Source organism: Austrofundulus limnaeus, unplaced genomic scaffold (assembly GCF_001266775.1).
Source record: "Austrofundulus limnaeus strain Quisiro unplaced genomic scaffold, Austrofundulus_limnaeus-1.0 Scaffold56, whole genome shotgun sequence".
Taxonomy (NCBI): Eukaryota; Metazoa; Chordata; class Actinopteri; order Cyprinodontiformes; family Rivulidae; genus Austrofundulus; species Austrofundulus limnaeus.
This window is the reverse complement of record NW_013952458.1, coordinates 1,251,870-1,278,469: the sequence shown is the minus strand read 5'-3', so window position 1 is coordinate 1,278,469 and position 26,600 is coordinate 1,251,870. Positions and strand designations below refer to the sequence as shown.

General features: G+C 38.5%; 1 protein-coding gene across 1 annotated transcript in view; it reads right to left on the bottom strand.

Annotated features, from left to right (window-relative positions):
- LOC106518147 (zinc finger transcription factor Trps1) overlaps window positions 1-26,048 on the bottom strand; it is a 109,837-nt gene extending 83,789 nt beyond the window's left edge. The window contains exons 1-2 of the mRNA XM_014009279.1: window positions 25,534-26,048; window positions 5,628-6,041 (exon numbers count right to left, since the gene is read on the bottom strand). Coding sequence (XP_013864733.1) covers window positions 5,628-5,640 — 13 coding nt within the window. The 5' untranslated portion in view covers window positions 5,641-6,041; window positions 25,534-26,048. The remainder of the gene's footprint in view (window positions 1-5,627; window positions 6,042-25,533) is intronic.
- Between the last annotated feature and the right edge of the window lie 552 nt (window positions 26,049-26,600).

The window sequence follows — 26,600 nt, the reverse complement described above, 5'->3', positions numbered from 1 at the left end:
CGCCCCCGACTGTGCCGTGCTGTGGGGGAGGAGCCTAGGAAGGGGAGCTGAGAGCAGGGGGAGGGACTACAAGGTTGTTTCTGTTCAAAATTTTTCTAAGTTTTTGGGTACTCAAGAAACTACATACAGCAGCTTTAAGGGCTCTATTTGACTGGTAAAATATTTCAAACTTCTGTCTGAGTGACAAAACTTGAAAATGCAAACTTTTGAGGCAACCACTTATTGCAGTTTATGTGATATGCATATTGCACAGGCTGTTATTGCGATGACGATAGATTTTCTATATATTGTGCAGCCCTATAAATGACTCATTAAATTTTACAGATATTGACCAAAGATTTGGTGTGGTAGTAGGTGAGACTTATCCCTAACACATATCCTGAGCTTTATTGATACACTGCAGCTACACCTGAAACACACCTGTAGATACAAGAGAGTAGTTTGCCCCCATGTTTGTGTTTTTGTCACAAACAGCTTGGACACAGGTTTTGCAACCAATTAGTTCTGGTTTCTACAGACTAGGGTTGGGCAATGTTGGCAAAAAAAAAGAATCACGATTAATTGTGGTGTTTAGCCGATAACGATTAATTTGACGATTAATCATCTGGAGTCCCTGGACACCCTTATGTCCTGGTCACATGACCAATTTAGTGGGAAAGATTTGCTCTTCGTAAATCTGTTCCAAATTTTGTCAAAGTTACAGAGTTCAGGCTATACATCATATTTTAAATTGTGTTGATGGATAAATAAATTACAAAACTTTTTTTAATGTCCGTCATATTTGAAGCAGAGAGGAGCACCGAGCGGACTCTGCCTGGTGGCATTAATTGCATTCATCGCCAAGTGCCAAAAAATAATTGATTGTTTTTCTGACGATTCATTGCACACGATAGGATTATGCCTAACCCTACTACAGACGTTGTTTGGCAAGTTATATACAAACAGCATATAATCCCCAAAAACATGTTTGTTTGTATTCTTGTTAGCAATTATTTTGTACTCAAACGCCCCTGTTTTTCCACTGGCAGCAGACACAGAAGTGTACAGTTACGTCAGTGTGTCATGGTGACTGACTTGGTTGCGTTTGGCTCTGATGGGAACCTAAATGAGAACTACCTACCAATTGGAACTATCTTACCACCTCCAGCTACTCTGTTCTTATTGTTTTGGCAAGCTGTTGTGCTGCTGCCAGGCAGCCTGGCTGCTGTAACTGGTTGTTCTGGCTGCTAGCTGCGGCTCCACCATTAGCCATCGGCCTGGAAGCCGTCTTTATCATCCTGTGTTGTGGTTCTGGTTCTGGCAGGTTCTGGGCCTGACAGAAGCTTGAGCCCAAGTTTGTTTGTTTGTTTGTTTATCCCCATGAACATTGAGCTCTGTGAGAACTGCGATGAATGTAAAATGTGAAACATTAACCTTCTCTACGATGTCAATGTGTAGAAGGTGAAGAGTGAAATATACGGATAAAATATGTTTTATACCAGTAAGGTTTGCCTTTCGGAACACCTTTTCCAAGCATAAGCAGCCACAGTCGAGCTGACTTAACAGACAGCGACTGTAGAGTGATTTTATTTTCCTTCCAGACACACCAGGAGCAGCTCACAGCTGTATGCATCACCAGCATATGGATTAAATAAGTACAGTCTGCACAGAGCTTGTTAACACTTGTTCTCCTGGCAACAACACAAGTTTTTGGGCAAACCAAAAAAAAAAAAAGGCACACACCCAAAACTGCGCACACCCAGACAAGAGCATACACGCAAGTTGTGTGTGTGTTCAGATACAAACAGGTAGGTGGCATACGCAAATGTCCCCGACCAATCTACTTAGTTTTTTAACACAGGCCTATTTGGAGTAAGCATAATATTGTGCTTGAAACTAATGTTCCAACGTGTGCAAATGCTTAGAAAACTAAATTTTCTGAACCTCTGCCTGAAAACCAGCCTTCGTTTGATTAATGATTTTTTTTTCCACAGGAAAGTTAAAAAATAAAAATAGCACCTACATCACCAATGTAGGGGAAAAAAAGAAAAAAGAAAAACACTAAGACGCTAATAATCGTCACTTGATTTTGGCAGGAAAAAGCCGTCTCCACAGACTAAGTACAGCAACAGGTGATGTCTAGGAAATCATTTTCGAGCTGTTGAAGAGAAACAAACAGAGTAGAAAATCTGATTATACGTCTGCTAGTGTGATAGCAGAGTTAAATGTGTTTAATCAACAAGCAGGTTTTTGTGGCTCTAGACAAATTTAGTAAAAGGGGGGAAAAATGACTTATTATAAAAGGTTGCAGAGCCGGAAAGACTTTACAGCAAAAAGCCAAAAAATGTTATTTTATCCACAATTTAAGTATTAATTCAAATAAACTTGGTAGTTATGACATAATGCTGAAAGAAAAACAAACAAAACTAAAACCATAACGTGTCAGCAAACAAATCAAACTTAAATGCATTTTAGGCAGTCAAAACAAACTTTTGAAACATCACCTCATAAAAACAATCTGCATCAGGTTTGTTTCCATTTCCTGTTTTGGTACAAATAAACCAGGCTGTGTAGTTTTATTAGCAAGTAGTGAAATAATCAGCAGAACATATGGCTGAAATTAAAACTTTGGTGGTAATTATCCACAGACAAAAGTTAAATAAAATAGACCCAAAACTGTTCAGGTGGTTTCCCTGCTTTGGCTAAAACAGAAAGTTGTTTGGAGGGGGGTGTTACTCCATGCTTCACACAGCCTGGGGGATTCATAAACAGTGGGTTTCTGATGAGTCAGAAGAAAACGTCCATTAACAGGAACCCAGTGTTGTGGGGAAATTCTTGTCTGTTTCAAAGCTCGACTTTTAAAAACTGTGGTACACTTTAAAATGTATATGTTTATTCTTGAACCAGGGTAGAGACTACCATATTTATTCATGTATAATACGACCCCCCCCCCCCTTTTTTGAGCTTAAAAAGCATAAAAATTTTATCTCTGAAAAAATTTAATTTCTGAAACTGGCCAAAACCATTAGACCATGAAAATAAAACAAGTCTTTTGCACTGGTGATATTCTGTTCTTGTTAGGAACAGAGCTGACAGAAGCAAACAGGCTGAGGCAAACAAACATCTGCCATTTTGATCTTTGATTGATTCGGTGTCCTTTACACCAGTCGATCATTAGCAAACTAACAAATTAAGTCATTAATTACCACAACACGTGGTGGCACCCCTTTTATAAATCTGTCTTTATAAATTAATAGCCTTTAATTGAAAATAATTAGAACTAGTAGATGTTTTGAGATTTTTGGCCGCACATAAATACTGCAGTGCTCATGCATTTGTTGTGTGTTATTACGGCCATTAGTATGAAATGAAGACATCTTGCAGTCCTGAACACACAGATAAAACTGACAGCAAATTTAAAACACCTTATTGTAAAGATATTAGAAAAGACATCATCAGATGCACAATAAGCTCTTGTGCAAACAGGTCAACACGGGCATCAGGCTGTTGTAATGATGCCCTGCTTTGTTTCCAGACACCTCTCTTTGGGACGGCGATGCCTCAGGACACTGTGCCGATCTTCAAGTTTGACACGATTTAATAGATATTTCCATCTGCAAGCTGTTTTTTCCCCTCTACGTAAACTTCGTAAGCGGTGTGAGGCTGATCGGCTGCAATAATTTTATGAAAACAAACTTGAGAATATTTGAGCAACTAACATATTGTGCGTTTGCGCTCAGCAAGACTGTCAAACTGTCTCGTGGGAATGACTGAATTATCTATGCTCAACATTCCTGACTTTGAAGCAAGAGGGTGGTTGGGAGGGGGGCAATGGCACAAGACACACGCACCGACAAGAGCGCATCCCTGAACATATGTAGTCCACATCTGAAGGCGTGTACGTTCACATGCACAGACATAGTTGGACACAGAATCCAAACCACGTCTAAAAGCATCAAACAGCTCAAAGCAATCCACCCTACTGAATAACATCACCAAGCAAAGCCACAATACCACATAATGAAAAACATACAAACTCGCACTCCAACATAGACACACATGTGTTTGCACTCAATGGTGCAAAAGAAGCGCAGCACTTACTGTAAGCTGTACTAATAATTTATCTTGACAATAATTGACTCAAACGCTCCAAACCTTTGATTGAATGTGGAAAGTTTGAACAGAAACACAAAACGATACCGCAAAAGTGCACAACACAAAAACTACATTCTATAAATCACATAAGACATTTTATACACTTCCAACTACTTGGTGTGTCATCATTGCACACCTTTAGTTTTATCAACTTCAATTCAGAAAAAATAAAAAATAAAAAATAAACTGGACTAAGCATACAAACTAGGTTCAGTGACTAAAACAAATACTCACAACCACTCATTTAGAAACAAATTGTATTTTTTGATGACATTTCGGGATTTCCGCACCGAAACTGCTCTTCATTTCCAATCACAGACAGCATTCAAACAGAAACAATTGCCTCCACTATTATTATGGTGCACTTTTCACCACAGACCACTGCAGCGTGCTTACATAATAACTTCAAACTGTACTTATTTGCATTTCCTGTAGTGCATCCACCTGCAGCCGCGTCTATGCTTTTGTGAATGCAGCCAAAAAAATAAATAAATAAAAAACTAAATTAACCCTCAAAATAATTTAAATAGATCTTAGTGTTTAACTAAAGAGCATAAAATGGTTCACTCTCCACACAGGCTAAAGTTACAATACTTTTTTTTTTCTTTTTAAATGCATCACTGGCTCCTGTCAGCATTACTGACAGATTTCAGAGGATAAAGCAAGAGTTTGGATGTGTGTTTATTTACTAAACCAGTCTACAAAAAAGACACAGGTAATGTTACACTGATTAACAATTACATGCACATTTAAGAGCATTTTGTGTTAGCCAACCAATCGACCGAGATGCTACCTCTAATTTTACTGTGAGGAACTAATGAGCTCAGCTAATGAGGTCTAGTGAGCTGGAAAGCACCAGAATGGGTCTGATAGAAGGGCAGGTAAAAATCTGGCTATGAGACAACTGTTTTACTCTAGACTTTCAGATTTTTATTTTTATTTTTTTCCCGAATGTGAAAACTGATCATTCAAGCAGCACAATATGCAGATTTCCAACATCACAAGTAGCTTGAAAGCTCCACACTGAAACCCAGCAAACGGATTGCACTCAGAGGCAATGCACAGTCACTTCCTGCAACGGTGAGACAGTAAAAAAGTTGTCACAGTGCTTTGTAGCTCCGCATAAACATCATAAACCTACTTTAGCTGGAAGCTGTGTTAATCTGCCAAAACCCACAAATGTCAAACTTGTTACTTTATTCGTCGTAAATAGTGCAAGTAGTTCTGTGATTGTTTGAGCTTTGAACACAATTGTGACTTGGGGCATAAAAAAAATAAATACAAATCAAATGTGTGTATACAAAAAAAATCCATACCACAACCTGCACTCATGAAATAAAAAAAACTAATAAATATCTGTGATGCAGATGAAAATATATATTTTGTCGTTTAAGCTGAAAAAGAATCTCATTCAAAAAAAAAAATCTGATTTATTATCAATAAATCAAATTTAAGCTGTGGATACATATAAGTTCAAAGTTACAAAGTTTTACCTCTGTTGATCATCGGGTTATAAAAACATGATGGCTCACTCCCGGCTTTAGCATCAACTCTGATTAGCCAGATTTATTCACTCCCGCAGTTCCACTGCCGTCCCGCTGTACTCCACAACAAAGGGATGGAAAACAGGAAGCAGGCGTCAGACCCAAACTAGTACTCCTCCATTCCTTCAGGTCCACGCCGCTCCACACAGGTCCGTGAACATCAGCAGTAAACGTTCAGCTCGTTCACTTCGTGTTTACAAAAAGTCTGCCGCCGACACCAGCTGCCTTCAGTCCGGGGCTGTCGCAGCTCGCTTTGCCATGCGAGTCGTTGGGTCCGTATAAGAAACCGTAGGCCGGGTCACGCTCTTCTTTTATTGTGTCAGCTCTGATTTAGGTCCTGAATTACAGCTGTCTCCTCAAAACCTGGAAAATTAGAGAAAAACAACTTTTAAAAACACATTCTGCAATATTTAATATTGGCTAACTGAGTCCACTTTTAACTTTTATTTATAGTTTTTATTCTTTTTGGGTTTAAAACATCAAAACACATTGCTTAATGTGGTCTTCTTAATAAGTAAAAAGATAAGTGTCCTTACAAGACTTTTCCCAGGCAAAATGTCTGTTTGTACTTTTTTTTTTCTCCCAAAACCATGGCACTGATAATGCAAAACAACATAATACAAAACAGACTTTGTGGCACTTAACAGCCCAAACATCTATTTTTATGACGAAATAAAACAAAGTCCCTTGGACTTTCATTTCTCTTGGTTTTAACCAAAATCTAATGAACTAAAAAGCAGCGTGTGACATATCTGTGTGAGGAAGTTGGGTATGACGGAGGTCGATTCAGTTCATCAAACACATTCATTAATTTTACAATTAGGTAGAATACTTTAAAAAAATAAGAAAAACAAAATTATTCTGTAACAGCCTGAAGCCCAACTCAATGAAATCCAGGATCCCATTTACTCTAAATTTTATTCACTCTATTTCAGAACTGATTGCTTTATGAGTCTGAACAACGCGGTCGTTAATGAGTAATTTCCAGGGACTTTTTTTTTTTTACATATCAAATTTCCACTGGCTGTGACCGCTGACAATAATATTTCCTTTATTCTGTAATCCTCGCAGTAAAATGTCAAGACTCTTCGCTTCCCGGTTTTGCCTTTTTGTTGCCCCAACCACAAAAATCTCCCCACTCTCTCAGTTTGGGCCACTCCTCTCTCCCTCTGTGCCACCCCGTTGTCTTCTTCGTCTATTCGGCCTTTTTTTGCAGCACATACCCATGAATCAAAGAAACAAGTATTCAAACTCAGAGGTGTACACTATAGTTTTTTTTTTTTTACTAAACATCTTACATCACAATAATCTTTGACATATCTTTTCAGTGATTTACCTGAAATCTGGACCACTTCCACTTAACAGCTCTAACTATAAATAGTACATTAACCATAGCTGGAGTGTGTGTTTTACTAGACAAAGACTATCTGCTGTTTCAAAAAATCCTAAATGAATTGCACATTATGAGTCATTACTGAAACTGAGTCATGTTAAAGGACACTCCCAGCTTAAAAACAGACTTTTATGAAAGAAAACATGTTTTGAAAAGGATTTTTTTCCAACCCATTCACGTCCCAATGTGACCCTGATACACATTCTGAACATTAATGTGTGAGGACTAAATGTACAGTCATTCTACACTCTGTTTTCTTCAGGTTAAACCATGCTGACTGAGGAGCTGCCTTGAACTTTTAAAGAAATGCTTCCTGTTCCCAACGCTGACCACGCAACAGTGTCAACGAAGCAGAGAGAAAAGCAAGTGTTTTTTTATAAAACAAAACAAATTCAATCTGTAATCTAAAAGCAGAAGAAACGGGGGGAGAAAACTCGTCACGATCTGAACGACTGAGTGGAACTCTAAATATTTTTCCTGTTCAGCTCTGACTCAGCCGAGATCCTGCTCACTCATTTACCACAGTCTGTTTTTCTTCCGTAATCTGTGTTTTCTTTCACTCTCTTTCTCCGTGATGCTGCCTTTTTTTTTAAGTATTTTTATCATCATCACATATCCCAACATTAGCTGCTCTCACTTGTTCCTCCCACTTTCACACCCTCATGAACATCAGGTTTAAACTTCCTCGTCTCACTTTTCCTCCTGTCGCTGTCTTGGCCATCAATCCATCAGTGAGCTCTCGGTAATTCTCAAATGCTTCTGTTTTTCCAACTGTGATTGTGGCTGAGACTCCCCCACCCCACCATACTCCTTCATCACCACTGCCACCACCCCCTGTTCTCTGTACCCCCCACTACTTCTTCCATAAACGTGTGTGGTCCATCCTGACTATAGAACATAACATTGTTCCAGACAGGTTGGACTGAGCCACTAGCCAGCAGACGGGGGGGGGTAGGGGTAGGTTGGAAGAAGAGGAGGAGGAGGAAAGCGGGGGATCCGAGGGAATGTTTGTTTTTCTGTTTCCAATTTGGTCCAGCCCAAGGAACTCCACACTCCGCTCTGTCTCAAACACACCATTCATGACGGCCTGACGTACATGATTACACACAAACGCCCACTCACTGAGTCTCTCGTGCACGCACACACACACAGATGTGAACACACAGAGCGGCGCGTGCACACATTCAAACATATGCATATATTTCAAATCCATTTTCTGTCATTTTAACCATGAAACGCAAGCCCTTTAATTTATCTCCATTTCCATCTTTTATTGTTCTCTGATTCGTTATTGCCAATGCCATTTCAAATGACATGGTGGTCAAACTAATTACGCTCATTTCTTCCTCGTCTTTCACTGATTTTTTCGTCTTTTTCCCCCCTACATCCTCGGGTAAATGATCACTTTTGAAAGGCCCGTTTGATGTGTCTTGTTGTGTTTTTAGATGTTATGTAGACACGGTTAAGCTCCATGTTCCACCAATTAAAAGCACAGAAGGTACATTGTTTCATACCCAAATCGACTGTGCCATCTGAGACGGATTATATCGTCCGTTTTCTTGTCTGGGGTTTATTTCAGATTTTAGACGCATTTACAGAGTTTATTTGTAGGGAACGAGTACTGACAAACACTGGCATTTAAAAACGGAGCAAATGTACTGTACGCATGTTCGGAACAGGAACTTAGTTCCGACATGAGGTTTACTAATTGGTTCTGATTGATCAAACAGTTATTGAAATGGCACGGTTTAATGACCGATCTGGCCTTCCCAGTTAAAATGGATCGTAGGGCTGTGTATTGGCAAGAATTTGGCGATACGATACATATCATAACAGAGGGATCACGATACGATATATCCCGATATATTGCGATACTGTAAGCAAGGCAATATATTATGATATATTGCGATTTTTTTTGTCCAAAAATTCTATTAAATAAAAACCTCTTACTGAAAAAAAAAGAAAAGCTAATGTTTACTTACAATGCTAATGCTACCCTTACTCTCTGGCATTCAAGAGGTAGAGGAGCCAAATGGCTGGCTCACTGCTGCCAACTAGTGGTCAGAGGATGAACTACAACATAAAATGAATGGTTGGCAAGAAGGTTGACATTTTAAACCTTAATTAAAAATCAATACAGGGCTTTAGAATATCAATACAGTATCGGGATATGAAATATCGCGAAATTTCAGTGTATCGATATTTTCTTACACCCCTAATGGATCGGCAATCAGGAAAATGTCTCCATTCCAAATTTAGTTCCATAATCTATTAATTGCAATTTGACACAGAGAATTTACTTTTAAATCAATTTACTTTAAAAGTACTTTCAAGACATTTTTATTGTATTTAAATTTTCTGGGGGGAAAAACTAATAAATTTTACAATTAAAAGCCCACAAAATTTTAGTTTTTATGTTTTTAATTGTTGACTCATGAATCTAGTCACATGAGTGGAACACTGAGGTAAAAGCTACAAGAAATTGTAAAGACCTGTCCCTTATTCCTTGTTGAAACATTTTTTTAATTGTAAAAAGAAATGGTGAAAAATCGAAATGTTTATCTCCTTCAATTCAAAATAAAAGTTTTAGTTTTCTATAATAAACCTTTAAAAGACCCATAATAAAACCCATTACAACCCACTGTTAGTGTATTTTATGTAAGAGAAAGCTGCCTTTGTTCTTGTTCAGACAGACGTTAGGTAAACAAAGAACAAGTTGCCCTGAAGTCACCTCTTCCACACTTCAGTCAAACTGGTTAACTGCTGGGAACGTTATCATGACTCCTGTTTGGATCTGACTGACATTTGGTTCAGGCTAATCTAAAAGTAGCTGCAAGTGATTGCGAGGGTTGTAAGAAAAGCACGCGTTTCTACAAAATGCAAACTTCAAATCTAAATCTGCCATCCACGCATGATGTCGTTTCAAGAGCAATGAGTTAAAACTACTAAAGCAATTTGCTGTTGGACAGACCGGCGAAGCAGAAAAACAAGAATGCCAAAGAGTTTGAAACTGTAATAGAAAAATACTAATGGCTCCCAGAAGAGAACATGTCAGAAAAATGAATCCTGCTGAGAGGGTCTGAGGAACAGCTGACACTAAACTGCTGATGTCGAAACCGTTTACCGCTGAACGTCTTACAGAACATGCAGAGCACTTCCCAATTCCTAATGGGTTTCTCTCAACAAATGAGTCAACGTTAAGATAAAATTACCCTAGAAACACCCATCAAGTGAACAGACTGGAGAACTACGAGAGATTTCGACCGGTTTGAGCATTTTAATGTTAGAACTTGTATTTTTACATTTCATGTACATTTTGAATCATTTTAAGTCAATTACAGCTCTAAAAAAGGTTTTCCTTATTTAAACATAGCTTAAACAGATCAGTAAAACAATATATGTTGCTAAAATAGTGCACTTAGTTGAGGACATGCTAATAACCGTAAGCACAATCACAACTTTTCTAACTTTTAATGTGGGTGTCATCGTTCTCTCAAACTCACACGGTTTTGTTTTGCTAGCAGTTTGCTCCACCTGGTATCTTTTCAAACAACAGAACAAAGCACACCATCCCTTATCAGCTCTGGAATGAGACAGAACTGCTTTGTCTCGGCGCTTTAATGCTCCTGTGAACAATGCTAACTCACCTTGAACGACCAGCTCTTTCAGCTGTTTCAGTGAAAGCTGAGGGAGTGGTTGACCTATTCAGCGTTGTTACGCAAAGCCCAGAGCTTTCAAGTTGTGTTTTGACACAAATGCACGTGCAGGTTAGTGAGACGTGATTGTGTCTCTGCGATAATGCCTGTCATACCAAAGATACGCCCTCAGTTTAACCTATGAGCTGTGACTATAGGGATTATTGTAGGAATGCTGTTCGTGATACTCAGCCAAATTTACCTAAAATCTCTTTAGCTGAATCATTTTCTGAATATTTTTCTAGCAAAAAAAATGAATATTTTGAACCTGAAAACCTTTTACAGCAGAAAACAAAAATTATACTCAATGTCACAGTCACTGGAATCTGTTCAAAAATGAGAAATGAGTTGTTTGGGAATTTATTCACTAAGTAAGCTGCACGCACATGAGCATTAATCAAAGATTTACACTGCGTGACCTACAAAAGGAAAGGTTTTGACACTGCGGGCCAAAAGTAGCTGCTGCACCTCAGAAAACACCAGAAAGAAGAACTGTGGCTGGTAAAGGAGACAAACTTACCAACCACAGTCAGAAGAGTAGCCACATTTGCCTCGTGAACGGTGTTAATATCCTGCCCTGATGTACGATAGCAGCAGGAAACCAGGAGCTGCATAAATCAACTGTTGACTGTTGATTCTGACCTTGCTCCGCACAGCTAAGACTCTCATACATCAAAAATAATGGAGAACAAACTCGGCTTCAGCGGTGGTTGTAGGCGTAATGGAAGGAACTAGTAGCTGCATAAATCAACATGTTGATTGTTGACTCTTGCTTTGCTGTCTTTTCCTCCCCAAAAAATACTGAAAACAAACGAGACTTCTGCCAGAAACACACACACACACACACACACACACACATCATCTCAGCAGCTTGCCCTAAGTGTGCCAGACACTGCTGATGCTTTTAAGCACACACGTATACTTGCACACATCACTTTGTGTGTGTGTGTGTGTCATACTGCGGTTTGTCTACGTCTGTGTAAGCTCAAACATTACGTCAGTCACACAGCGAGAGATTTATACACTAAATCGTGCACAAACTGCTACACACTTAACGACCCTTTCTCATGCCTACACTCACACACACACACACACACAATTTCCACTTGCAGAGTATCGGACGATTCCTGCAAGGCCTGATGGGGAAAATGTCCGGACAAACTTAAGATGCAAACGCACATGTAGAAATACACACGACGGAACATTTTAAGCCAACAATGTTGACATTATTCTGCTTTCCAGCGCGCTTCGATTGGCACGCTGACTAACAACTGAAGGGCTATCAGGGAACAGAACCAAAAAAAAAAAAAAAAGTTTTCAGGCTTCAAACGCAAACTGGACTTTATTCAAAATGCGGGGCGTATTATGAGCATACTTTAAGGGTGACTCATAAGTTTGATAAAAGCCTTTTCGTAGTGTGAAAACAAACATATATAAACATTTCTAAATAACATTTCTCTCTAAACCTATAGAAACGTTCTTCGTTTTCGAAATTGCCTCAAATATATTTAATTCTTATCACAAAATTTGTTCATTTTCACCAGTCCAACGGAGTGTGGGGAAATACAGAGTTCACCCATACCCATGGTTTCCACTTTACAATCCTTTCAAAATAAACTGCAATGGCAAATAAATAAATAAATTAATTAATAAATAAATAAATAAGAAAGACACTTGGATGCTCCGAGGTGTTTTTGTGTTTTTTTCTGGGAGGGATGGTGGGTAGTAGATGTGCATATATATATATATATATAACAAAATTAAGAAGTGTATTAAGTTTCCTTCAATTAACCAACTTAGTCTTGAATTATATAAAAAAAAATTGCACGTTACGTAGGAGTGTAATAAAATAGCAATACACTGAAATATCACAATATTTCAAATTTTAATATGGCTGTTGTATAAAGAAATGTAAAATACAAATAGGGTTGGTTTGATTACATAAAAACAATAATCAGAATTTAATCAAATGTTGTGCATGTAATGCAGGAGTTTTTTTTAAAATTAGAATCTTTTGGAGAAAAAAATGGTAATGTAATAAGTTTACAGAGTTGCAATAGATTGCAAGTTTTGATATGCATCCCCGATACACTAAATTCTAGGTACTAGTTTTATTTTGACAAGAAAATCTGTGTACACTAAAGGAGTTGTAATGATTTTTTTTGGCCAAATCAGCGTGCCGTGTCTTAAAAAGGTGCAATCTGAAAGTGGTTTTTCTCTACACCCTCACTGCGCTGAACGATAGTACATTTTAGTGGTAAGCTGTTATAACTCAGCGTATGAAGTTTATTTAGTGAGTTTAAACAACTACAGAGCCTGAAACATTTTTTATACTCTTACTTTTTCAACCATTAGCTCCAGTTGATCTCCTGAGATCTGACACTTCCTCCACATTTCATCCCCGTTCCTAAGAGTTGGTGTTTTAAAGTCAACACCGACACTTCTTAAGTATTATTCAGAACAAACTTCCACCCAACTCTTTGAGGCACTTTGTTTCATAACCCCATGTGTATTTTTAGGTGGAGTTGTCATCCCTCTGTGGAATATTACTGGTGTAGAGTATAATTTGAAAAAACAAACCAAGAAGCACTTGTTTTGATCTCAGCTTTTGTGACATAAAGCTGCTCTCAGTACTCGGCAAGATAAATCCAATGTGCTTCCCAGCTTCGCACCTTGCCAAACTAATCCTGAGGAGGCTTATTAATTACTTTTAAAAACAGAAACACAGAATTATTTTATTGTATTGTAAAAACAACCACCTTGCCTGAGCTCTGGTGCATTTAAAAGCGACAGAACGCACAACTTCTTTATGTTTTAAAAAAATAGCTGCGACTCTAAAGCAAGTGAAAGAGATCAAGTGGCTATTTATGGCGACTGCAAATCAGAGTCACCTCAGATATGTTTAACAACTTCAAAACAAGAATGTTAAAACCAGTCTGGCATTTTTTTTATACATAAGAATTTAATTAAACCATTTATAAAGTTTGCAGGAGAACAAGAAAGAGTAAAAAGTTTCCTACAACTAGACGAAATCTGACTCCGAAGGATAAGAAGAGGGCAAACTTGTGTGTGAAGCACTAAAAAAAAGCCCAAAAGCCATGTTGCAGAACAAACGCCATACCCCCCACTGGGCTATTCCACTCAGCGCAACACACACACACACACACACGCACGCACGCACACACGCACGCGCGCACACACAGAGGCCTGAGGTAAATTTAACTGTCAGCCATAAAGTTCTCAACCATAGCGAGTGATCTTTTGCCCTCTTTCCTCGCCCCACTTTTCGTCCTCCTCCTGTTTATGCAAATCAGTGCATCTTTTAGTTGTGCATCTCTTCTACCATCCTTTCTGTTCTTGCGCTGCTTTTATTTCCTTCACATGTATTCCATCCTTATGTCAATCACAGCCTCCTTTGTTTCGCTTTACGCACCTCCTTTTCTTTCTTTTCTTTTTCCTCCCAACTCCCATCAGTCCATCAGTTCTGAACCAAGAATCCCTCGGGCCCGTTTATTCTTATCTCCCCCAGTAGATGAAAAGTTACTCTTTTTCTCCACTCTCTATCAGTTTGTTCTTCCCTGAACCCCCCACCCTCCAATCACCCCAACAACACACACACACACTTCTGACTGTGGGCCTCTGAAACCCACCTCTTCGCCTCTTTCCACAAAAGTCTGAAAGACCCCCAGATGTGTGCCTCCTCCCCTTTCGATTTCCATTTCAAAAAAAGAACCTCCTCCCTCCATCATCCATCCATCCATGCATCAACTTTTTCCCCATGAGGGAGAGTTCAAAAACACGCCGTCACACACTTATCAGAAAGTCTCCCGATGAAAAACAAAATGTCAAAAATGCCCCCAAATGCCAAATGGTGCCCATTAGCTGCATGACGGTTAAACATGTTTTACTACTCAGACTTCCTCTTTTACAGACTTTAAAATAAAACACGCTGACAATCAGAATTATTAATTACTCACAGGAGCAAACCTGCTGATGGAAACAAGTTTTAACAATCATAAAATGTTGAAGCAATGCTTCAAAACCAAACAAAGAATTCAGAGATTACATCAAAACATACAGCATTATCGTTTTAAATCAAATACCTAGATAAATTAGTTTTTTCCTTCTTTTTTTTCATAGTTTCATAATTGGAATGGTTAAACATAATGATTGTTTTGCACAAACAAGATAGTCTTCACTTAATTGTTTTGAAAACTGCATGAGATAAGAGGGTGTTGCACATTTCCACTGTTTGATGAAGAAGCCTTACTGGTGGGGTTGTTGCCCTTTAAAAACATCTTTTGTTGCATCTCATCTTCTGCTGGATCCCTGGCACATCTGCCTCGTGCAATTTTTTTGCTGAAAGGCCAAATAGTGCAAAAGAGACACTAGTTTTATTGATGCTGTTTTTTTACTGCCAACAAAGGACCCTTTCTTTACGAGATGTGTGTATTTATGAATAAATTCCAGCTCACCACTCCAGTGCCATTGGTACTTTCTTGGCCCATCTCACTCTGTTCACCTTCAGAAAAAACTATCTGTGCTTTTCACTCTAAACGTACAAACGAGTCGCAAAGAGTCACTGTTTTTATTATCAGTTTAAAAGGAATTCGTCCAGTGAATCTGATGCTTTAAGTCAGACGTTTCTATCAGGTGAATGTAAGGTAAAAATACATTATATTACCTGGTTTGGAGTGGAGAAAAACAGACCAAACTAACCATAAAAGTTTAAGATGGTATTATTAAAAGCTGTTCCACTGGCCATATACAGTGTGTGACTTTATTTGAGCATTTTGGGATTATGTTTTTATATTTGTCACAATTAACCATGTGAAAGAGCCGACTGAGAGCTGGAGGCATCACTTACAAACGTTTCCATTCGCCCGAAAACTCCACTTCACGTTGAGACTTTTTTGTCAATCAGAATTATTTTATTTTCATAGAACAGCTATAAAAACACTAAATCATCTCGTTTTCTCAAACAAGACAAAAATATTCCACTTTTAACAGCTTTCAAAAAAATTCAAACAAAAACTATTTTTAAATTATTAATAATTTCTTGGCAAGCTGTTAGTTCAGCTCGACTTAATACATTATTCATTTTCAAAACATAAGCCACAAAAGTAAAAACCTCAGGTTAGATTATATAGCTCAAGTTCAGCTGCTGTATAATTCTTTTAAAACAGTACGGCACTAATGGCATATGATCCTCAGAAACTAGCCTAATGACTGCAGCTTAATGCATAAAGCAGCTCTTTAGTGCTGCAACAGAAGACAAGTCCCTGCTTTTTCAAAGTTTATGTGGTTTGAAGTGAAGCCCTGAGGGCATCAACTCAAACTGTCTTCGAGGCTGTAGCCTCCAAAGCTCCAAGCTGCTACAGCGGGATTATTTTACAATATCAAAAAAAAAAAAAAAGGAAAGCCACCCCAGCCTCATTCTGCAGGGAACAGGTGAGAGAGCAGGCGATGCCTTTGCACTTGGGTGAAGCTGTCTCTCTGGCTCCTTCAGTTTTGGGCAATAATGTCAGGCAAGACCAGAGGCGACTTGAAAGCGTGTCATATCTCACTGAGCTTTCCTTCCTTTATTCCTTTCACTTCTACAGCAGCAGCCAGCGAGGGCAGCATGAATAAAAAACAAACAACAGACCGCACAGCCTTTCAAGAGCTTAATTTCTATTCCATATTTTCTACAGGCCACCACACAGGGCAAAGACAGACAGAGATATTTAAGAGGAATAAAGTTTAAAAAAAAAAGACGTCAAAGCAACTGCGGTTACTTGTCTAAACTTAAAACAATACACAATGTGCTTTAATCAGGGTTTTAATTTGACAAGACAATAAGTGGTTGGACGTTTTGAACCACACTTTGACAGACACATGTGAGCGCAAACCCAGGACAAAGGCTACTTTGAAAAGTTACTGAGCCACCAGATGTTTTAGCCTGATCCCAGACTACAACACTTATACGGGTCTGTCTGTGTATCTGTGTTAGAGTTTTAAAAGCAGCTAGAATCTGTCTTTTTCTTCAGTAAATATAGTGACAGCAATGCCACATCTGCAATTTAAGCATTGAAACATACACACGCCAAAAAATGAACATTAAACACCAACTTGTTGCAGTTCCCAGACTTCATCAAAAGCACTTCGCATGTATAAACACCTATTTATGAAATAAAGCTGTATTAGCTTTCAATAAAGCTGCACAATGACGAGGCACGTTCTAAACAAAATGTGTGTTTACAACAGAACAGTGAGCCCTTGGAGAAAATGCATTAAAGACTTGGAAAAGAGCAGATCAGCAAACAAATGTCACTGCGTATTTACACATGAAATCAAAGTTAAACGCAATCTTGGAGAAAGTAAATTCCTCTTTTCTGACAGTGATTGCAGTACGAGCGAGGGCACATGGCGCTGGCAGCCTTTTGCTTTTGCCTCGGTGAAACGTGGGATGCCAACGACTTAAGAGATGAAAAAAAAGTGAAGCAGAAACAAGAGAAAGTAGGAAATCTGTCAGGTAGGAAACCTGAGCGTGCGTGTCTGCGTGCGTGCGGCCTCCTCATTTAGCTGTTGACAGAGCAGGCAGTTAAACCCTCAGTACAGAAATAAACAATCAGCGAGTCAATCTGATCTAAACCCCGAGCAACAAATGAGATAGATTTGTACTCAACAGAGAAAGATAACCAACATTAGACTCTCGAAATGACTGATAGGCATCTATCAACAAGGTGCGGAGATAAACTGTTCACTAATGCTGCACGCTACAAGCACGAGATGTTGGCATAGATAGGAGGCTGGACTGGATGCAACAGACCAGTGGTTCCCAAACTTTTTATCTTCTGACCCACAAAATATCCATGGCAAAAACTTGTGACCCCAAATATTACTGGTCTGAGTACACGAACTCTGTTAATAACCCTAAAAACACAGGTTTTTTGACAATCTAAACAGCTTATACACAAATATAAATACTTATTTATACTTATTTTGTGTTGTTGTAATAATTACAGGGAAAATATTACATCAGCAATTATTTTGTTACCCTTTAAATTGATTTCTGGAGATTATCCAAGGTGCTTCATGACCCATAATTGGGTCCCAAGCCCAACTTTGGGAACCAAAGTGCAGTGGTTCCCAAACTTTTCAGCTTTTGACCCACAAAATAACAGCAGCAGAGACCTGTGCCCCCAGATATTTTTGTATGATAAACATTTGTATCGGGTCAACAAAACATGGGCATAACAATATTTTTATACTACATTTATCCATTTTAAATACACTAACTTCACTCCTTTGTAACAACTAAAGCAAAAATGTAATTAATTCAGAAAAATTTTTCAGGACCCCACCTTGATTTTTCGGGACCCCACTTTGGGTCCCTACCCCAACTTTGGGAAACACTGCAATAGAGTGAAATACAACTAAGAGGAATCATCTGTGTTCAGAACGAAGCCCAGGGTTCGACAAATCCTATTGCCCGACTGCCCGGGGGCAAGTAAAACTCATATTCGGGCAGGTGGGTGTGTCCCGATGCCTGCCCGATGCTTTAACAACCGTAGTTTTTTTACACCCATGTTTTCGGAGAAAAAAAAATGTTTATGTATTGTTACCCACAGAGATGAAAAAAATATGTGGACGTTTGTTCAGTCATAAATCCATCTTGCTAATGTCGGCTTCTGCTCTGATGATGAAGATGATGAAGATGATGAAGATGAGAGCAAAGCAGCAGCGGCTCAATTCAGCAGGCAGAAGCTCATTTATGGCAGGCCTATCTATCATTTATTTGGCTTCACCACACTTCTATTCTAGTTATCTGAAATTGTTTTATGACTAAATTAGACATATTAGTTATTTAGGATAAAATAATAAAATATTTTCTTTTATTGTTTTGTTTAATTTACTTTTTTTAATTTGGAGAACTTTCCAGCTTTAGCTTGTTTGTGTGTTGAAGTTGATTTTTGAAAATAAGGGGCAAATATGATGAGTTTTTTTTTTTTTTTACTTCACTCTGCACCCTTTTAATTCAGGGTATGATTTACTTTTTTTAAAAGCTGTACATAGATGGTTTTGTTTTTATGAATGAAACAAACAAACAAATAAATAGACATCTCTTAATATATTTTGACAAGGCAAAATACCTATTTAAGATACCTCTAATTATATTCTGACTAGTATAAATAACATTAGATTTATCATTAAGTTGTAGGGAGACTCCAGTTCAAGATATCGTAAATGTATCTTTAGATAAGGGATAGACTATATACGATTACTTTAATGCAAATTGTTGACTTTTTCATTTTCTGTAAATTGTATTTAAAACAAGCTGTTCCTGTTGATCATTCTGTTTTCATAAACCCCGCCCCCAAGGGGGAAACAATGGAAAGGTCTAAAATAGTTTTTGAAGATGTTCTTGATAATGCAATTGACTGGCTGTTAGTGACTCAGTCTGCAATGTTTGCATCTGTTTAATCAGATGTCACATGTTATACACCTCTGTATAACCATGTTATTATTTTTATATAGTGCAAATACAGTACACGTTTTTTTTTTTTTATTTTATCAAAATTTGAACATTTTTTGTTTCGGGCAGGTAACTTTTCATGTCGGGCAGGTAAGGTAATGAAAAAGTTGTCGAACCCTGACGCAGCCACATCAAAAGTACTCAGCAGAAAACTCTGAACTTAAAGCTAGCGTTAGCAATAGCATCATTTGTGCAGTGTAAATCTTAAACCATGAAAACAAGAGCAAAGGAGTGTTGATTCATAGCTTATTCATTGCTTGAGAAGCAGAAAAACCTTACGGAAATTACATAATTTAAGGATTAGGACACATTTTTCCATAAAAACTGAATTAAACACTGTTTTTTTACCTGAGGAGAATGTGCTTTTCTCATGTAGCCTTTTCAGCATCGCCACAAAGACGCTTACAACAGAAATCACATCCAAATTCAGGCCACAAAAGTCACATTTAGCGTGGGTCAGTTTTACCGTCTGCCTACTGCCACAGATGAAGCAGTCGTATCATTAGAATGGCCGTATACTTTCAGCCGCATGGATTTTAAATCTTTTCTGCAGCTCGTAACTTTTCCTGTGTCCTTATCATACACTGTCTGAAAGAGGAGAAACTAGAAAAGTACAAGTAAACTTTTTGTAACTCCAAGTTTTATCCCTCACAAAGTCATTCAGTATATTTATGCTTGTTTTCTTAAATCCACGAGCAAGTACTTTTTATGGCACTATAATTTGTAGTCTATTAAATCACTTTAAATGGAAATGATTAAAGCAAAAAAAAAGAGGAGCAAAAACAGATGTAAAGTGATGCAAATAAAATGTAAACACATTTTAAATGCAACATAAGTCTACAATGACATGTATTTTTTAACAGTGATTGTCAAAGTAAGGATTTTTTTTTTTAAACCAACCCCGGTCACTTTCATGTGGTACTAAATCAGATAAATCTTTGTTGTTTTTGCAAAACCCTAACAAGCTTGATAATTGACTTTGTCTCCACTTTCTGTCCCTCCTGGAATACGATTCTGCACCGGCGGAGGCAGGAAGCAGAAAAATCAAAACGTAAACACTGGACAAAACAAGCAATTTCATAATCGATCCACACATGCCAACATGTGTAGCATCCATACATAAAGCATGTGACGTCACATCTTCTGCTTCAGGACTGTTCACATGGGTTGGTTTCATGGAGATCACACTTAATGATTAACTGAACAAACCTCACAAAAATAAATCAGATCTGAGCAATAAATTTTAAAAAATGAATTAAATTAAGCAGTGCCAATAGCCTAGTTTACATGTATTTTTTATGCAAGAGATGAAATATTCAAGCATTGCAATAAAAACAGCCAGAGAACAACTTATTAACTTTAAGTGTTCAAGTCCTTCAGTCCACAAACACTTGTAGATGAATCCGGCCCTGCTGCTTCAAACATTTGATTAGAAACACTAGCACTTAGAATACGTCAAAGTCTAAGTAATAATTTAGTTTATGAAACCCCTGATCAAAGAAATATACTAAATATGTGCAAATAAGAGGGATCTTGATGCAAAAATGTGTAAATCAATGCAGCACAACAAAAGGCTGCAATAGCAGTGTAACATTTATTTCCAATAATTGTGAAAAATGATTGTGATCAACACATTGGTGCAGAATTACATCTTTTTATTTTAACTATGCACAGACCATATTCTGTCCATTTCACCGACAGATTGTTGAGAAACTGTTTTTCATTCGGATGCATTTCATTCAGGCCAGAATTATCCGACACAGACTCACAACAGTGATTGATAACTGAAGGTCTGGGCGTACAGGAAGCATAGCGTGGCTCGTACTCTGCTGAGTCAAAGCAGTCAGACTTCACGAGTTTGTGGAACAACGCCCGGCTCGTCTTATTTTACCAGCTGCCTCAAAGGCTGCGACCGGCTTCCTGATTACTCTGATACAGGAAAAGGAGCAGAAAATAAAGAGTTTGCAGCCGTTTTTACAGATTTCATCCGCAGCCGTGAACAGAAACGTAGAGCAGCAGGCAGGTGCTGCGGGATATGCGCAAAACTTTCGGTAACAGGAGCGACCACAGAGCTTACGCTGCTGCCTGCACCACCACCACCCTCACTCTGTTCATGTTTCCACCACTTGTCAGTTTCCACTTCGTAGGAAGATTTTTACCCTCTCGTATTTAGGAGTCTGACGTGCCCTCTTCAAAAAGAAGAGTCATAATAGACGTAAACTTTAAAAAAAATCATCTCGCCATAAACTAAAACCATATGTTTGTTATCTGAAGCATCTAGAAAAGACTGGCTTCCAAATCTGAACTCGACCAAAAGACATTAAAAACGAACTAGAGCCTAAACAAAAACCCACAAATACAGTGGGGATGACATTTAACAGACACTGTTTCCAGACTGACTACTAGTAGGGTTGGGCATAATCGTATCGTGTGCAATTAATCATCACAAAAACATTAATCGATTATTATTTGGCAATTGATGATTAATATGATTAATGCCACCAGGCAGTCCGTTCGGTGCTCCTCTTCGCTTCAAATATGAACATTTTTTAAAAAAGTTCTGCAATTTATTTATCCATCAACACAATTTAAAATTTGATGTACGGCCTGAAGTCTGTGATTTTGACACAATTTGGAACAGATTTTTACAAAGAGCAAATCTTTCCCACTAAATTGGTCATACGACCAGGACATAAGGGTGTCCAGGAACTCCAGGGTCAATCGTCAAATTAATCGTTATCGGCCAAATACCACAATTAATCACGATTCATTTTTTTGCCAATATTGCCCAACCCTAATAGTAAACAGAACAAGAAACTAAGCCTGTATCGCCACCCTTAAAGGCAACTACTATAAAGTCCAGAAACAATAAAAGCAAGACAGTTAAATAAGTTACAAACAAATCACATCCTTGGGGTATGGGCAAAACAAGAGTGGTTAATAAAAAAAAAAAAAAAGAAAAAAAGGAGCAGAGCGAGCAAGAAAACCTGAAAATAAAATGAAAAAGTTAGTTTGTTTCTTCAAATAAACCAACCGTAACAAATGGGTGTTTTCCCTTCATCTCAACAGCAGGCTGAGCCAAGAGGAACAGCTGATTGCTCTAATACAGTGGTTCCCAAAGTTGGGGTCGGGACCCAAAGTGGGGTCCTGAAACATCAAGGTGGGGTCCTGAAAAGATTTTCTAAATTCATTACATTTTTTGCCTTAGTTGGCTAAAATGTATAAATGTAGAAATATTGTTAATACGCCCATGTTTAGTTGACCTGATATAAATCTGTTATTTTGTGGGTCAAAAGCTGAAGCGTTTGGGAACCACTGCTTTTCAGAAATCAATTTAAAAGGGTAATAAAATAATTAGCGTTGTAATATTTTCCCTATAATTATTACAAAAACACAAAATAAGGATAAATAAGTATTTATATTTGTGTAGCCTTTGTTTTTATGGTAATTAACAAAGTTTGTGTACTCAGACCAGTAATATTTGGGGTCACAAGTTTTTGCCAGGAACATTTTGTGGGTCAGAAGATAAAAAGTTTGGGAACCACTGCTCTAATAGAGGTTATCTTTTATTAACGACAGGGAGCGTTGGGACGATCCAGATCGTAAATAAATGTGATTAGAAGTTAGAAATATATAGGAAGTGTGAGTCCAGATTTTTCAGAAAATGAATATGTTTAAAAGCAGGTTTGATTCGTGGTGGAGCCAGCCGTGCTGGGCTGAAATGTTCGGCGAGCGTCAGCTGAGAGCACTTAGGAGAAATTACTCGTGTAAGGCTTCTCTTACATCGAATTATTTGGCACATCATAACACACAAACTGGGGGGGAAGACAAAACTAGAACTTGATTTTGAAATAAATAGGTTATCTACTCGTATTTTACTTTGTGGGCAACACGTCTTTTTCATTTCCTCAAACGACGACATGTCAACAGATTACTGGTTTGTGGCGAAGAAATGAGACAAAATTCTGTTTTCACGAAAAGGAAAAAAAAAATGCAGAAGTGGAAACAGAAAGCTTCCCCTGAATCGGTGACAAAAGTTTGCACTAACTTCATTTTACGTAAAACCTTCACTTCAGTGGGGTTTGATGCAAGTTACACAAAATTTAATTCCTCCAATCAACTTGTTTATGTATTAACTCTATGTTAAAATCATCAAAATGATTCAATTTGACAATAAAAATGCGAAATAAGATCAGGTTTGCTTAATTCTTGAACTGTACGAGTGAAATCACTGAACGCCACTGTTTAAAAGCTTCGTCTCTAAACTGTCCTCATCAAAAACGACCAAAAACAAAACACACAGCAGGCCCGCAAAAATCACTACAGTACTTCCAGCACATCAAACCATCAATAAAACACATTCCAGCTATAGTCGAACAGGACGTTTCTGACTTCCCTCGCTCCGTGTGTTCTCGTCGCCTCGCTCTCTCCCTCTCTGGGAAACTTTCTCTCCTCTGAGCTCCACCACAGACGCTCCACATGTTGCTGCCATATGAGCGGGCCACGGGCCGTCTCCACACAACATAAAGACGCACAAGAATAAGTTGCTTTTTGCCGTCGACCCGCGCCGTCTCGCGCACAAGCAAATGACTTTTTACAAGCCTCTCTTTAAGAAGCTGTCAACTGTTTTTTTTTTTTGGCATTTAATAGTAGCTCAGAGCAGAACTGGGAGATACAAATATAATCCAGTGTCTGGAAAAAGCCGGTGAAATGTATTATATTCACACATAAGGAGCTTGAGATTTTTAGTTAATTTAGAAGACTAGTATAAGTCTGGAATGATGGTGAGTCATTTGTAGTTAAGGGTCTTTATCCTGACAACTTGTTTGTCAAATCTGAGTTTGAAACCAAGCCGTCTAAACGAGCCAACTTTAGAGAAAGTTTTTCATAAGTGGCTAAAAAGTACATCTTTTATTGCTACTATTAACTCTCAAAATGGACAAAACAAAAAAAGAAACTGCACTACCGGAAAAAAACTAATTATTACATGACAAAAACCCTCGTAAGACAAGTTAAAACACTAAGCTGAATGTGTCGCCATAACTTCAAGTTTAGAAAATAAACGCTTCTTCCAAAATCTGGTTCTACTTTGACGACATGCGAAACTTTTTGTTTTGTTTCTTCAAAAAAGAAAAAAGCGCTATATATATACTATTTTTCTTACTTCAAAAGAAAACTTGGAGAAATGTCTTGCTAAACGTCAAACCTATAGCTTCACAGTTACACAATAAAATATTATTTTACTGTTTAATAGCTCAAAGTTATCCTCACTGGTAAAACTTAAAAGTACACAACACTCGCCAAATTATTATTAGTATTTTTTTTTTCAGGGAAAACTTGGACGCTACAGACTTTGAACTCATTTCAAACTAAATGTACATTTTTTAAATTAATCTGTAATAACTTTTACACAACTTTTGTTTGGCAGAAAGTGTTTAAAACTAAAAAAAATTATTTTAACTTTGAAAATAAGTGAGAAGCAAAGTCCAGCAGGTCTGTGGGGTGAGTTTTAGACAAACTTCTGGAGGTTATCTGCTGAACTAAAGTCCACACAGGCAGTTCCCTGATGGGGTTGTGGGGGTCCAGATTTGTGGGGGGAACTCTGGTGAACACTGTGTATAAAAAAAAGAAAGAAAAAAAAACAGCTTCCTTGCAGTGTGTGCCTCATTGTACTGGATTCACATACTCTGCTCTCCCCACAGAGTTGTCATGCCTACCCAGCTCCCTTATCTCAAAGGAACATCACAGTTTGTAACAACGAGGAGGAAGAAGGGGGGGCTTCTTCAGAGTTGAGTGGAAATGCAACTCAAGCTTCCCGGCATCGCTTAAGAGACAAACAACAACAAATAAATTCATTGATTAGCACAACCTACAACACTTGAGCAAACTTCTCTTTAAAGTTGATAGAAGCAGCAATGCGCTCCCTAATGAAGAGGTGCAAAACCAGCGCCATGTCGGTAGAAAAGGCAATAAACACTCGCACTTTTTTTAATATAAGTGATATTAACAACAATAAGGTTACTAAGTGGGCTCATCTTTTGTAAAGCACGCCGCGAAGACGGCGTGCGTCACGCGGCGGATCAAAGGAGAAATCTGAACTTGAGTATCAAGTTTGCGCTGAGTTATCAATGAAAACCGACAAATAAAAGTCAAAAACACGGGCGACTCGGCCGGCTGCGCCGCTTATCGTAAAGCGTAAAGGCAGAAGACCGTAAAAAACTTAGAAGCAAAGCAAAGAAATAAACCTACTTCTTCCGAGGCGACAGAGTCACTCCACGTCCCCTTCTTGTTGTTTGGCTTCAAACTAAATCAAAGCGGTAGCTGTTCCCGGTAGCAGCGCACCCCCCCTCCCCTGCACTCCCAATTTGTATTAGCGTGGCGTTGGTGGGTGTCCTAACCTAAATGTGAATTGCCATGTGAATTCAAAAGCGGTGCTGCTCTCTCTTCTTTTTTTTTCCTCCTCCTCTCTCATTCAGCAGCAGCAGATCCCTCTTTCCTCCCCGACGCCGCTCAGGCCGAGTTACATAAGACGCAAAGCGACTGCTGTCCGTCGTAAAAACTGCAAACAGCGAACAGCAACATTTTGCCTCCTAATATCGCTTCCGTTTGTTTTTTTTTAAGAGTATGGGTGAGGGAGGGGGGAGACTAAATTCATCTCGTCCGAGCCGCATGCGTTTACTTTTTTTGCGAACAACTCAACGAACCTGCAGTGTGAGGCGTTCACGTTTTTTTATTTTTTTTACTCAAAGCGCGAAAGAGTTGCATGTATTTCAGTTGCTAATGCTTTTGCTTACCTGTTGATCAAAATAAGCCCCTTTTCTCTGTGTGAGAGCCTGTTAAGATGGTGGCTGGTTCGTCTCTTTGTGGGTTTTTTTTTTTTTTTTTTTTTTCTGTTTGTTGATGATGATGTCGGACGGGGTGACTGTCTTGGCTGTCTCTTTTTTTCTCTTTGGTCAGAAGGGGGGGTGGGAAAGAGAGAGAGTTCAGGCTTCACGACAGTAGATAAACTCTAATACCGACTGATAAGTGTGTGAATTATCGGTTATTATAGCCATGTTTGACCGGTCGGAGTATTGGTTTGCTGTCCAAAGCAGGACAGCTAGTTATCTTTTATCTTCTTGTCTCTTTCAGACAAGTGTTATCGCTTTGCTGTGACAGGACCTCTCTGTAGGCGCATTACGTCAGAGGAGGAAGACACAGCAGCTCTATTAATACCAAGAAGGCACCCGAAGACTGGCTCTTAAAGCGACACACACACTTTTATCTCACTGTTTACACACCTAAAGCCGAACTGCTTCACAAGCACACTCTCACCA